The 14,217-nt window shown below is 42.7% G+C and overlaps 1 protein-coding gene across 2 annotated transcripts; it reads left to right on the top strand.

Moving 5' to 3' along the window:
- Window positions 1–49: 49 nt before the first annotated feature.
- On the top strand, window positions 50–9,838 carry LOC110983516 (uncharacterized). 2 transcript variants are annotated; one of them, XM_022242821.2, is made up of 6 exons: window positions 50–584; window positions 1,773–1,852; window positions 3,397–3,651; window positions 3,908–4,096; window positions 5,548–6,423; window positions 7,011–9,838. In XM_022242821.2, exons 2-6 carry the CDS (start codon window positions 1,840–1,842, stop codon window positions 7,619–7,621), a joined length of 1,944 nt encoding a protein of 647 aa, XP_022098513.2. In that variant the 5' UTR covers window positions 50–584; window positions 1,773–1,839; the 3' UTR covers window positions 7,622–9,838. The 2 variants fall into 2 exon arrangements, with proteins under 2 accessions (XP_022098513.2, XP_086998533.1); XM_087142407.1 differs by lacking the exons at window positions 50–584; window positions 1,773–1,852 and adding an exon at window positions 2,897–3,123.
- Window positions 9,839–14,217: the final 4,379 nt, after the last annotated feature.

Consider the following 14,217-nt stretch of genomic DNA (forward strand, 5'->3'; position numbering starts at 1 on the left):
AACAGCCGCAAAATATGCTCAATATGAACGTTCTACGGGGGAATAAAAGTATTCGAAAGCAAGAGCACTCTTAAAGTAAAGGGGAAAAGTCTAATATTCACCTAATCTATTTATCCTCAGCCCCATTCACTTGTCCAGGGGTAAACAAGGCCCTCTTCCATCAACTGCACAGAACATTATAACGCCCTTTCGTAGCGAAACTGTTACAAGTTCGTGTGAGCGTATGCTTGTCATTGTCTCCTGTACTGTGAAAAAAAAAATCAGGTAGCCTTCTGTTGGGTGTTCAAAGTACACGACTAAACACGGAAGCTTTAAGCTTTAAAGTGAAAGAAAACTAGGGAAAAAATCTGGTTTCCTGTAGTGCATACGACAGAGCCTAACATAACGGGCGGTGGTGAAGAGTTGAAGACCTTGTAACAGTGATATATCACCCGGAAACTGAAGGTAGCCATATTTTGTTGTATATGTGCCGTGGTGGACGGGCGCCTTGGCTTGTATTTAACGGTCAGGGAGTTGCATCTGTTTTCCTGTGTCATTGGAGCTTTCTTGACAAATATTTTGAACTACGAAAAGGCAGCTAATAGGTAGGCCATTATATCTTCTGTTTTATTTAGTATAAAACCGAATAGATGAACTCTGCTATTTTTTATGACCGAGTGAACATGACCAGAGCTAAGCCCCTAACTCTAGAGGACTTGTGCGTTTGATTTGTCATTAAGAGGGTAAATACGAACAATATTAGCAGGGCTTCACGGTAGGCCTAACGTGGATTTTGCTGTTTTTGTTTATACCGTCCCCTCATATGAAACGTATTTAACCTTTACAATTCTGGCCAAGAAGACTGTCAAGGGATCAAACATTTGCGTTCCTGAATAAGCCTTTCCCAACGTATCCATCAGTTCATATTGAAGTTTCAATTGAGGTGTGCATTAACGGGACGCATGCCACCCGAAAACAACAGTCGTAACTATGGAGTAACTAGGGTGGAACTTCTGGAATCACCCTGGCATGTTCTCATTTTTCTGGAAACATCGAAATTGCTGGTTTAGAAACAAATCTGACCGTGGTCTTGTCCAGTGGCGTAGATCTGTGCTGGAAATTGTTAGATGGGAATGGGAAAAGGTGGAGGGGATGACTCGCCCGGCCATGAACATTTGAAAAGCTTGGTAAGGTGGAGGGCGTGACACCAAAGGAGTTCATATAAAGGTCGATGTTCATTCTATTGATGTACATCTGGAATTTTATTACATCCATGTCGAATCGTATATCATATTTATGGGTTTATAAAATTGCGTTCCTTTTTTGAGTGATATAGAATGCTTTAAGTCGTTGTGAAATTCAAAATGTTCTTCCCAATCCCAATTCTCCGACCTCAAAAAAGTGGGTGTGGGATATATACCCCCTTCCGTGGGATCTGTGCCCTTCATCCCCTTTTGTAGTCTTGTCTTGCTTTTCTGTCGTTTTGCCGGACTGAAAAGAATCTAGAATAGTCTTCCCATCCCTGCTTGTCACATTCTAGTTTTTAAAACCACGATTGTATTTTATTGAAAAATAAAACTTGCCTCGCGTTTCAGGTATAAAACGGGCACTAGCCAAATTTGGGTATTTGCAACGTTTCAAACTTTCGGAGATTTCTTATTTAGTGATAGATTCCTTTTGAATTACTTTAATTGCAATTTATGTCTACCTGTGATTACGTTTATTTTTAGCTCAAATCACTTTACAAATGGATGAAAACCGAAGATGCGCCTGTTTTTATTTTATACATCTAGGTAAGAAGTCCATGCATGTAGTTCATAGCACCACGACGGAACCGTTGCAGAAACAAGCCGAGGACTGATGAATATGGAAGGTGAATTACGTTTTAAACCATGTTGTAGCTCACACAGTTGCACACTAAAGCGCCCTTTAAAGTAACGAGGACAATGTCTGCAATTTGGTTTTTTTCAAATCAATGGACAAGAAGAGACCCTAATATCAGATCTTTTATCCGTAAACACTAAATAACCATCACGAAAATTCGGCAAGGGTTGCAAACCTCCATGGCGTACCAGAAATCCTTAGAAAAAATTGTGGCTGGGCTTGCCCCTCATTAATTTGACCCGGGTTCGATCCTTGCCTGGCCAGGGCCAAAATATTACAGTGTAGCCGTCCCAAGAATTTCATTTTGTGACACCCTGATTTCTTTCCGGGTTCTTTAGCACATCACAATGCAACGTAACACGGCGCAGCTCGAACGACAAATGTAGTGTTGTTCCACTTGACATTCTTGACTGCCCTCAATAATTGTGAACTAGTATTGTTAGGGACTTTGTACCGAGCGAGTATCACCAAACAGAGGCCCAGGAGAGCCAATATTGGTTTTTTTTTTGGGGGGGGGGCTATACCCTTCGCACGTGACGTCACCTGTTAGCTTTTGCTACTGCTCTATTAGTTCTATTTATTTTTAATTTGGGGGTATTGGGGGCTAGACAAAAGTGTTTTTGAGGGGGGAGAGGGGGCACAGACCCTTAGCCCCCCCGCCCAACACCACGCCTACCCCGTACAACAACCGGCAACTGTCACGGTGTCTGCCGCCATTAGCTTTTATTACAGAATGATTGACTCAATAAAAGTGGGTAAATTTTCAACAAACATATAAAAGATTTTTCTCAAACCAAATAGCGCCCTCCTACTGTCTCCGCGATACCTCAAATACGCTAATAAACCACTTGCGAGTTAAATTTGAATAAAATCTTGTACACTGTGTTATCTGATTGCACATAAACGTCTTTGCTGTCAAAGCTGAATCACATCTTATCTTATCTAATCCCACAGAACATGACTGTTTGTTGCTAACAATAAATTTCAGACTTGTCTTATTGACTTTGTTCGACATACTTAAGGTAATTACCCGGGCAGAGTCGGCAGTGACGTGCCTGAGTTCATTTCTTGTTAAGTGGTGAATGTGGGTGTTGGTACAGACGTACAGCAGTATAAAGACAGATTGACCAAACTGGTGGGGCTTTTGATGCATGCTGCTGTGGAAGGAATACAGTTTTTAGCGCATGCTGGCTTAAACCATTAGCCAATTTATCAAAACATTAGAACTTACATTGGGATCAATGGGTGAAGATTTAAGGTGTAAGTCTTGTTGTGCTTCATACCCCTTTCCCTTTAAGTAGTTCGTTTGTTTTGCATTCACTACCTGCTCTGACAGACAGTTCCACACATCCACAACTTTCTTCTATTCAGCCCCTCGTTGATTTGCATTTTTAAGAGCATGAACTGGTGTCCTCTGGTTCTGGTGCAGTGAGACTTAAAAACCAGCTTTTTCAGCTTGACTTACACTTGCATCAAAATGTCTACATCCAAATTCAATCAAGCAGTGTATCTTTTTGCCCTTCTTCCCTCCAGGTTTACAAGATCCAAAATTACGGGAGTTGTCTCAGGAGCTCAGCTTCGAGTGGCAGTCCCTGGCGTCGTTCCTCGGGCTGAAAGCTGTGGAGATTTCGGTACTTAAGATGGATTTTCCCGGCCAAACGGAGAACCAAATCTTCAACATGCTGGTCAGGTGGCGACAGAAGCTGACCTCTGATGTGGATCAAGTGGCCGTGCTGTGTGCCGCTTTGAAAAAGATTAAAAGAACAGACCTCGCCCAGCAACTCCGAGGTATAAACATCATTATATCTGGCACGATCAACTTTGTAAATATTAACAGATTGATAGATAACAAACACTGGGCTAACTGCTTCTCTCTTATGCCATTTAAAATGAACCATCAAAAATGTTTACAACACAAAACATAAGCAAAACAGGCAGACAAAAAGCAAAGCAACGTCACTGCATGGAATAATAAGATTTTCCAACATACACGAACATCACACACAGGTTTTCACAGCATCTGATTTAAACCGCCACATTGCAGGTTCCCCTATTTCTCGAGCTGGAAGTCAACCACAGGCTGTGGAAGGGCTGGATCGTCGTATCACCGACATGGTCAACAAGGAAAACACAACTGTCTCCAATTTACCCAATGAATTCCATCCTATTATCTCCCATCAGCCGCAAGAAGGCCCTAGCGAGGAACACGGGGCTTGTGCATCATTGCAGGAAGGTAAAACGTTAAAAACCTTGAAAGCCTGTCTTCTGGAGGTCACGATCTCCTACATGTGGTTCCACATTGTAATAGACCAAAAATATAATGACGTAGCGCAGTGTTTACCGGCTTTGCATTGTGGGTGAAATGTGGGGATAGAAATCAAAGATGGCGGACACGATCGTCAGTCATGCGAGCCTTCGCGCGACTTTAGACAGAGCAAACTTGCGGTCTCCTGGAAAGTTGAAAAAAAAAACCAAAAAACAAAAACAATGCAGCTCTGGCGTTCATCGTGCTCTTGATACACACAATAGCATACAACAGTTAACACGAACCATATTGAAAAATATAGGCTTTCTCAGTCTCGGATCCTTTTGACAATTTTCCATACGCATAATTTTCTAGCAATAGCGCGCGTACTGTCGTCCCCATCTTAAACCCACAATGCACCACTGAAAACATTGTGTTACGTCATCACGTTTGAGATCTATTAAGGAAAGGATTTTGGGAAAAATACCATGTTGCAAAGTGTAGATCGAAAACCACATTTTCGGAGGGGAGCATTAAGTTTTGGGAGGCCAAAATTTTGAAATTAGTTCATGTAATCTTTTGGCTTTCCGGAGTTTGAAGCTTCATGCTGGAGCTTTTTTCTTTTGGAAGAAACGACACTGAAAAATACGGAAAAATGGCTTTTTAATTTGGGGGCGTGGCCCTCGTTGCCCCTTTCCATCCGGGTCTGCCCTTGATGCTGCATGAGCTTAGCCTAATCCAACCATATCCCCTCCCCCCAAAATCTACAAAGGTGATGGTGTTAGATGATGAACAGTCCTGTAAAGAAAATGTTCCAAATTATGTCTGTGTTGTAAATTCTTCGTCCTGTCACCGACGCTTCGAAATCAGCAAAGATAAGTAGGCTTAAAATGGCATGGGCAGTGGCGCAAATCTGTGCTGGGAATTGAGGGAGAATGGGGGTGGGGAATGAGTTGCCCGCCCGTAAAAATCTGAAAAGCGAAGAGGGGAGGGTTGACACCATACAGAGATCGATGTTCATGATGCTGACGTAGGCCTACATTTTTTCCGGAGGGCATATTTATGGTTTTTTCTAATGGTTCTCCATTTTTTTGAGTGATACGAAACATCTTTTAGTCATTGAAAGTTTTAAAAACACTTCACAGTGCGACATTTTTTTCTCATCACTATAAAGCGGGGATGGGGGATGATTCCATAGCCCATCCACCCACCTTGAGAAGTGTTGGGGGTATACACTTTTCCCCCGGAATTTACGCCCACGGGCATGGGTCCTGTCAATACAGACTGCAAAAATATCCCACGCCGGCTAACGCAGCATTCTTTGTCGTATTTAAAATTGTCTTTGTTATTCAACCTTTTTTTTAACCTGTGTCCAGGCCAAGCTAGGGCATCCAGCCTGACGCGTATTGAAGAGAAAAAGTGATTTCTTTTCTTTCCAGAGATTGATATGATGGTGAATGATGTCCGAGGTGATGAGGTTCACGATGTCAACATGAGCCTGTCAACATCAGGTGAAACTAACAACTGTCTTAAGCACGCTGGAGAAACATACACGCTCATGTGCATGACGTGCGACGAGTTGATCTGTGAGCGGTGTTCAGAAGACGACCACGGCAAACCAAAACATCACTGCATCAGCTGCGAAGCGGCCTCTGAAAAATATAGGCCGCTGCTGGCAAATAAAGTACCTGTCCTGGGAGGACAGATCGAGGAAATTAGAGAATTCTTAGCAGATGCATCACGGGTAAGGGATGACTTTGAAAAGAAGGTGTCCAGGACTGTGAAGAAAGTCCGGGAGAAAGCTTCGAGAGTGATTGCAGAGGTCCAAGCCGAGGAGAAGCGGCTCATTGAGGAGGTCAAGAAGCTGGAGGTTAATCGGGGGAAGACGTTCCACGAACAGGAGAAGCGAGCGACAGTGCTGCTCCGCGTAAAGCAACATGCACTGGAGACGGCTAGCGACATTACGAAATTATCTCACCACCCCACATTTCTTTCGCAATATCTTATGATAAGCAAGGTCGTCGATATGATGAACGATCAGCACTGCCCTCAAAGCGACCCCAAACTGTCTTACCTGAGCTTCAAAGAAAGTCCAGGGGTCGGCAACATGGGTCTAGGACGACTGGAGCTCGGAGGGACGTGGATCAAGTATCACCAGTTCGGCAGCAAGGGTAGCGGACCAGGGGAGTTCGGGTGGGCGAAGGGTATCGCCGCTCGCTGGCCAGGTGAGATCGAAGTGGCGGACTTCATCAACAAACGGCTGGTTGCGTTCAGCACCGAGGGCAACGCTTTGAGGACCATTCCAATCCAGGGAGGTAAGGAGTTCACTGTATGGCTATTCTTTCACAGAGCAGAGTACTACCAAGGGTTTGCTTGTTTCACATGGACTTGGATCTCAATCAGTGATCCCAAACAGCTGGTTTACTCTATCCACGAGGCGAGGTCTAGTGTCAGTGAACCATCGTCGGGTCGTTGGGCAGCGAGTCCGGATCCGCACAAATCAAACTGGCCTCTAGATTCAGTTATGCACTCGGTCGGTGATGAGAAAGTTTCGTATGTTCTGTGTGTTGTGTCTTAATTATATTTAAACACATGTCGGCCATTTGTTTACTTCTAGTATTTTTGTTATTACTAGTCTCATTTCCTACCTATTACCAATCGACTTCAAGGCCTTTCTGCATGTGAGGAAAATTTAAGTGCTACTTCAGGAAACCGTACATAGCTTCTTCACACAAATACGACAATTATTTGCACTGGAAGAAAAACCCCTTGAATCTTGAAAGAAAAAGTCAGTACATTCAGCCTGAGAAAATTAGCTTAAGAACGTGGCATATTCCTCTTGACGCAAATTGAAACTTTTTTCCAGATACTCACGACTGTTACCCTTATCTTCTCCCTTCAGTTCCTCGTGACATTGCAGCCCTTCGTACGCAGTTAGCAGTTGTCGACGACACCAGCCACGTACAATTGTACACCAAGGATAACATGGTGGCCTCCGTGGCCGGCAAGAGGAAATGTGACTTCCGAAGCGTGGCGATCAGGAAAGACGGCACCGTGGTAGTTGGGGACGTCAGTAAAAACGTCCTGACGGAGCACAACCGCAACGATGGTTCGCTGAAGCGCATTGTATCCTTGAAAATTAAGCCTTATTTCGTAGCTGTTGGCTCGGGTAGTGCCTTCCGCGAAAGGCTTGTCATCAGCGGTGGGTTCCAAAAGGAAGTACATGTCGTCGACAGCAGAAATGAGACACTGCTGTTCATCATCCGGCCGTTGATAGACGGCCAGCCCGTGTATCAGTGTACGGGCGTGTGCTGCGACACAACGTGTATCTATGTGGCAGTGACGAGTGGGGAGCGGGACCAGGGACACGTGCACCAGTATGACGCACATGGTGCCTTCGTGGTGTGCGTCGCCCAAGGACTGCACAATCCTCAGGGTATCACCTTCACTGCTGACGGGCACCAGCTAGCTGTAGCAGATACGTACTCGGTGAAAATTTATCACAAAATCTGATGCAATAGGAGTGCTGGTGAAATGATTAACTCTCTTAAGTTAAATTAGGACTGCAATATGTTTTAGTGTTATTTTTTCCCGAAATCGACATGTGTTCAAAGTGAATTTTATAAACGGCTCTGAACAAAATCTTCCGAATGACAAAGCTTTAAAAGTTGACAATTAATTATTCCAAATTTGTAAATGTAAGTTGTAAATTCCAATTTTTTGTTTGTTTGTTTGCCAATGGTGCAATTCCGATTCCAGACGTTCAGCTGTTCCTCCCTGGCGGGAATTTGTCAACCGGTAAGATATATTTGTGAAGGTTAACTCTGGATAATGTGCAGAAATTGAAAATGAATTCAATGAAGTAAAAGTAGAAGAAAACAAAACATTTTGTTTGTTTGTGATGAGTGACCCAATTCTGGATATTCTGCATGAATGCAAGTTAAATTAATTTCAAAGAGCCTGCCCATAAAAGTGAGTTATCTTTACGATGTTTCACTTTGATGGACACAAAAATCGACTTCTTTAACGTAACACGCGTGTGCGTTGCGTTCGACGGTTACAATCGCTCCGGGAGCGACATTGATGTCGGCAACGCTTGGGGCAAGTCTTGACACCACCCGCTTTCTGCTTGGAATTTCCACCACCAGGCGGTTTCAGGATTATGGTAGTTCCTCATCCTACCACACTCGTCGACATGGCTTTGTGCCACCGACTAATGTCAACAATCTGTGATTCGTAGCGCCTCCAACGTTCACTACAAAGTCGTGACAAAAAATAGGCCTCCATTTCCAAATATATTTATAGACTGTTTGGAGTCAGTTGAATAAAGTGAGAAGATAAAGGTATTATACTAGCAAAACTTGACGTACAACTGTAATAAAGCAAATACTGCGGGGCACAACATTGACTACTCGCAAGAGAGAAAAACATATTGATAGACCTGACCTAATGACAGCCTGTTGTTGCTTAGCTACCAAATGCAAAATCTTACTTGGGTAAACTTATGGAATTTCATTCAAAAATTTCCTACTCCTGGGGCGTGTGTTTGGGATGAAGTGACACCACAAATCTGAATCCATGTTACGTTATTAATTTGGGTGTTGCTTCTTGTCATTGCTGGTTCACTTACATCTAAAGGAACCCAAGTGTCACAGTTCCAACTTATGGAATGGTTTAAAGCGCCCAGGAGACAATTCATACTGACTGAAAGCGCCTTTCCATATGCACGTCCACACTTGCGCCAAGTGTTGTGTATCCATCAACGCAGGAGAGATTGTTTGACGGTCGAACGCAACGCACAGTTGTATTTTGTTAATGGAGTCGATTTTTGTGTCAATGAAAGTGAAACACGCGAACACATCGTGTATGCAAAGCACCCCCCAACAAACATATGGAAAGGCGCCTTAACCTCTGCGTGAGTCACGTGGTCTGAAAAGTACGAACGAAATAATGGATGCATTACGGACCATCTCCTTGGACATATTAGTGTCGTGGATTAGAACAACTAATTCATGCATATTCTGGGGTTCTCTCGTTCAAAATATTAAAAACCAATCGAGTGTTGTATTTTGTATGTTTATTTTGTTTTACCCATTTTGTTACAAATGTTACATCTTATGCCCAGCACACTAATGATTGGGACATGTGGTGAAGCGCGTGGAGAATATATCCTACTTTGCAAAGTCATGTATTCCATTCCTGAAGTAAAATATACGTAAAAGAAACTTTAAGTTGAAAAGGGGTATATAAGTGTCATGGCCATGGATAATATATAGTTTTTTGTTTAATTTAGGGGGAGTTATCAGTTTTTTCTCGAAGCAATTGTGTAATGCATTCAGTACATTCAATGATCTGAGAAGTGCCATCCTCTTCAGCCAAGAGTCCAATGCGATTACTGAGCCGTGCTATCTTGTCTGGTACACTTTGCAACATTCCTTGTTCAAAGGTTGGATAAGAGAGATCAAAGCCCGTTCTACCATTTAGCACTGTGTCCCGTGTCACGCCTTCTCCCCCTTAAAAGGAACTCGATACAGACCTGATACAAGAAACTTTTACTGTGTATGGCAATTCTCGTATTGTAGCGAAAGTGATAGCAGCTGATTAAGTGCTTTTTAAAGGTCATATCGAATTCATGTCATGTTCTTTAATATTATAAAGCTAACACTGTAACTTTTGCTTGTGAAAATAAACATAAACACAATGACTGCACGCCCCATCAAGAAACATTAATCGCAGTTATTAAATTGTCTTGCTTTGTGCCGCTCTGGCTCTGGGAAACTGGGACAGCGAGGGTTGCACACAGTGCCAGAGATACAGCAATGACCCTCTTTACCAGCAGCTAAAGGTTCATTAACTACAGTACGAAAAAGGTGCAATGGGCGTTGGTAGGAGGTATTAGACTCCGCATGGACACATGAGTACGGTAACGTTTGAGGTTGAAGACTAAGAGAACGATCCTGTCTAAATTGCCAGTTAAAATGTGTCTTTGTTTAAAATCAGCCAAAACTGAGACCCAAGGTTTGTTTTCCCATGATTTTTTTTCGAGGGTTGAAATTGTTTGCAGTTGATACTGTTTACTGCATCAACTGTACCGTTGATGAAGTAAACAATCTAAAGCTCTGCTCTCTACAGGTAATGGAGTCAAACAATAATCTTTAAAAGTAATTCAAGAGTAATTCAAACCACTCTAAAAGAGTGAAAGCCACCCCCCAGAAGTCTACAACTTCCAATATGCTGAGGACCTATATAAAGGATAACTTGATAAAGAGTTGCCCTTATTTGGCTTCTTTTTTGAGCAATTTCCACTGGTTTGGAGTAATTTTTCGTTATTTTAGGGTGTTTTTCACTCCTTGGAGTAGAGTTATGAGAAACTGGCTCTTTTTGATAGAGGTTTTCCCTCTGCGTTTATAGTGGACAATTTAATTACAAAACATATTCTCACCTCGTGATCTCAAACAAATTTAATAAAAAAAGATGAAGCATATTAATGGGTTCTGAAAGAGCAAAGTGTTCGTCTTCCAAATATTGCGCTTCCGCCCTACCCCCCAAAACCCCGAGTCTATGCATCATGAACAGCCCAACCTCTCTTTTAGTTTTACCACAAGCGTCCTAGTGAATTCGCTTATCACCCACCGCCCTTCTCCAGGGCGCAGGTGGAAACAATGCGCCTCAAAAATGTTGTCAAGGAAATAATTATGGCTACGGGCGGCGAAAGCTCATGTATCACGCTCTCATGTAGCCTTTGATCAGGGCGCCCGCAGCGAAATGGGTCGACGCTCAAGAGCGATTAGCTGGAGGAGACTAGTTTTATCACTAAACCAACGAACAAAGGAAGACTACACGACGAACCGCACGCACGCCCGAAATAAACCATGAATGAGCACGCAGTACCCGAGCAGTGTGTGTCGTGGACTTTGTGCGCCGCTGCAAACGCCTTTGGAACTTTGTTTCCAGTGGTTTATCTGAATTATTCAATATGCTAATGTTTATGAATTATTCACATTTCTCTGAACCAAACGTGTTTTGGGGGACTAAGTAGGCCTAGCATATCTAGGATTGCACCCTCGCAAAAAGGCCCTAAATATGTCCGCCGAGCTCATTAATAAAAGTTATACACTCAAAATATTCTCTATTAGAGAGTCCTGAGAGCCATGAAATTGAGGAATTGGAGAAATATGGCACTGAACCCCTGGCCCAGACTCTAGGCTTCAAATTCTGAGTAACTTGGATGCAATTGAGTCCGAAAATGGCACTATTTGGCCGTTTTGCAGAGAGATGGTTTTTCAAAATGGCTACTTTTCTGGACAGGGACATTTTCTTCATTTTAGGGGTGGTCTGCTTCTGGTGAAAATTTCTCAAAAATTCATAGGTCAACTCCCCGAAAATTGAAAGGAAAATGAAAGAGGACATGTCGATCATCGTATTTCTGTGCAGCCTGGACACCTGTGAGAGTTGTGAGTATTTTTTACATTATTGCAAAGTGTGGGGATTTATCATTGCAGTCTATGGGAATCTATTTGTAGTGGTGCACCCCTAGGCAACTTACGTCCATGAAGTCTTTGCGCAACGGTGCGGCGGTCTGGTATAGTGCCTATGAAACTTTTGCCATTGTTCATTTTGACAAATACGTCTCAACCCTCCAGAACAGCCTTCACGGCCAACATTACCTACAATTTCAATTTGTTGATCGGAACCCCAAGCTTCGGTGCTGCATCGTCGTCTAGAGCTGACACCACTGCTGAAAAAGACGCCATGTTGAATACGCGCGTCCTTGTAACGCTGAATAATTCATACATGCATGATGTAATTGCACGACAGAGGCGATCGTTTTGATTGGTGGAGACTTATTCATATGCGTATATCGTATCTGCTACCGAAACGGGACTTCAAAGGCGTGCGGGCGTGCGTGCGGTTCGTCGTGTTGTCTTTCTTCGTGCGTTGGTTTGGTGTTTAAACTAGTCTCCTCCAGCTACTCGCTCTTGAGAAACGATCCATTTTGCCGCGGGCACCTTGATCAAAGGCTAGCTCACCTGAAAAGGTTGGACATTGTTATTTTTTTCAAAGGAAATGCCCAACGCGCTCTGTAATGTGATTGGTGAGTATAGGTGTAAATTCGGGGATGCTTGGTGAGGTACATACCCTCTTCTCACACTTTTTGACCAGGGGATGTGTTGTTGAATCACCCCTGCCCTTTGTTTCGTGGTGAGAAAAAAATAAGGCGGATATGACGAATTTTTTCGGCCTTTCCGAGAACCAAACTGTATTCAATAGTTCTCAAAAAGGGAGAACAACCAAAATAGTCATACTTACATCATTGTGATGTAACATTCTGCAGGAATGGAATATATATTACAGCAGCCCACCCCTACTTTTCATATTTCCATGGCCGGGCAAGTTATCCCCTCAAAATTCCTCATCCCCAATCCCCCAATTTGCGACACAAATTTACGCTACTGAGTCTGATTTCCTTCCACAACAAACGTTTATCAGCATCAGAAAGGGAAGTCAATTTCTTTTAGTTCCTGGATAATTCTCGGGGTTTCCTTTTTAGAGAAATCCAAAGTTACCCACGAGTTACTCGCCAACTAGCGGCTACCACAAAGGTGTCAGCTTCAATTTCGACTGTAACTTCACGTTAAATTATGTCCACCATCTTCTTGGTCTAAACGGCGTCATCTCCATCATAAATGTTACTTTTTCTATCGAAACTATGGAACAAAATAAATGAAAACATAAATCCCAAAAATAAGTAAATGAAGGAAACAGTTGCGGCCAGTGATGACTTATAGAATCACGTGATCGTTCTTTTCAAGTAGTATATAATATTGCGCGTAGACTTCGATTTAGCCGTCTGTCTTGACTTGAGGCAAGAGGTTTGCCCAGTGATGCCGCTAAGTGATGGCAATCTCGGGGAGGGTCTGAATCTGGATTTCAAAGACTAACTCAAGTTTTGAGGCTGCCCGCTGTCACGTAAGCTGAATAATAATATTTACGATTTCCATGCAATTTATGATTACAATTTAAAAGAAACACAAAGCCCTGTCCCCTTCACAACTTTCACCTTTCCTTTTCATAGAACATCCAGTAGCACCACACTATTAGTCTCACATGTGGGATTAAACATTTAATAAAAGACATCTCTGTGCTGGATATACAAAACGTGAATTATACACCATTGCAATGTCCAGCAAGTAGTTTAACAGCTACTTACCTCCTGTATAGAAAGCGCGCATTCATTTATGTAACGTCGTGGGAACGTCATGCGTGGCTGTCAATTACATGTCGACAAAAAAAACCCGTCTGTACTTCATGGTGTGAGTGGATTACATTTGTATGGGTACCATCTCTCGACAACCTCTTGAAGATTCTGAAGATAAAGTGTGGATGACATCTGCGGACGTCTGTGGATAATATACGGATACGCTGAACACTCAAGGCTGTTATTGAATAATGTTCGTCAAAAAATAAACTGTCAAAACTCTGTCAAATGACGGTCAAATCTTCCCGGCAATAGCTTAAGGTTAAAAGGTGAAATATTTCACACAGTACAGGTAGTCATTTGATTCTGACGGAACAAACTCAAAAACACATTCCACGATGCGAAAAATGAAACACTGGCAATACATTCCACGGGCGTTTCTTTAACGTTATTAGACACAAAAAGCTCTAATAACGATCGGCTTGGAAATGCTCTGTACGTTTACAAGAAATTTGACCAGGGATGGAGTGAGGTAAAAGGAACGTGGGGTTTAATCAATTTTCTTTATAATAAACTTAAAGGGAAAGAAAAAAATCCTACTTCATTTTTGTCGTCAAAGAGGACAGTGCGACAGTGGGTGATGACAAGGACAATCCTGGTGCATCCGATAGCTTTTGCAATTATTGACACCCAACTTTAATATAAGCTTCAAATTGTAATACTACACGTGACTCTTTCCTTGCCGATAGGTGTCCACACTTTTCTCTTGACTCCAGTTACGCAAGAGGAAACTGTAGATTCCCTGTACAAAATACCCAACGAAACAGGGCTTCTGAAATTGATAACTAAGCTCGTTTGTCATTAAACAGGCAAGGTAATATCCTTGCTTGGTTAATCGGTAACTTACACC

The sequence above is a fragment of the Acanthaster planci genome, linkage group LG10 (genome assembly GCF_054643075.1).
Source record: "Acanthaster planci isolate LZ-2023a linkage group LG10, COTS_SCS, whole genome shotgun sequence".
Classification (NCBI taxonomy): Eukaryota; Metazoa; Echinodermata; class Asteroidea; order Valvatida; family Acanthasteridae; genus Acanthaster; species Acanthaster planci.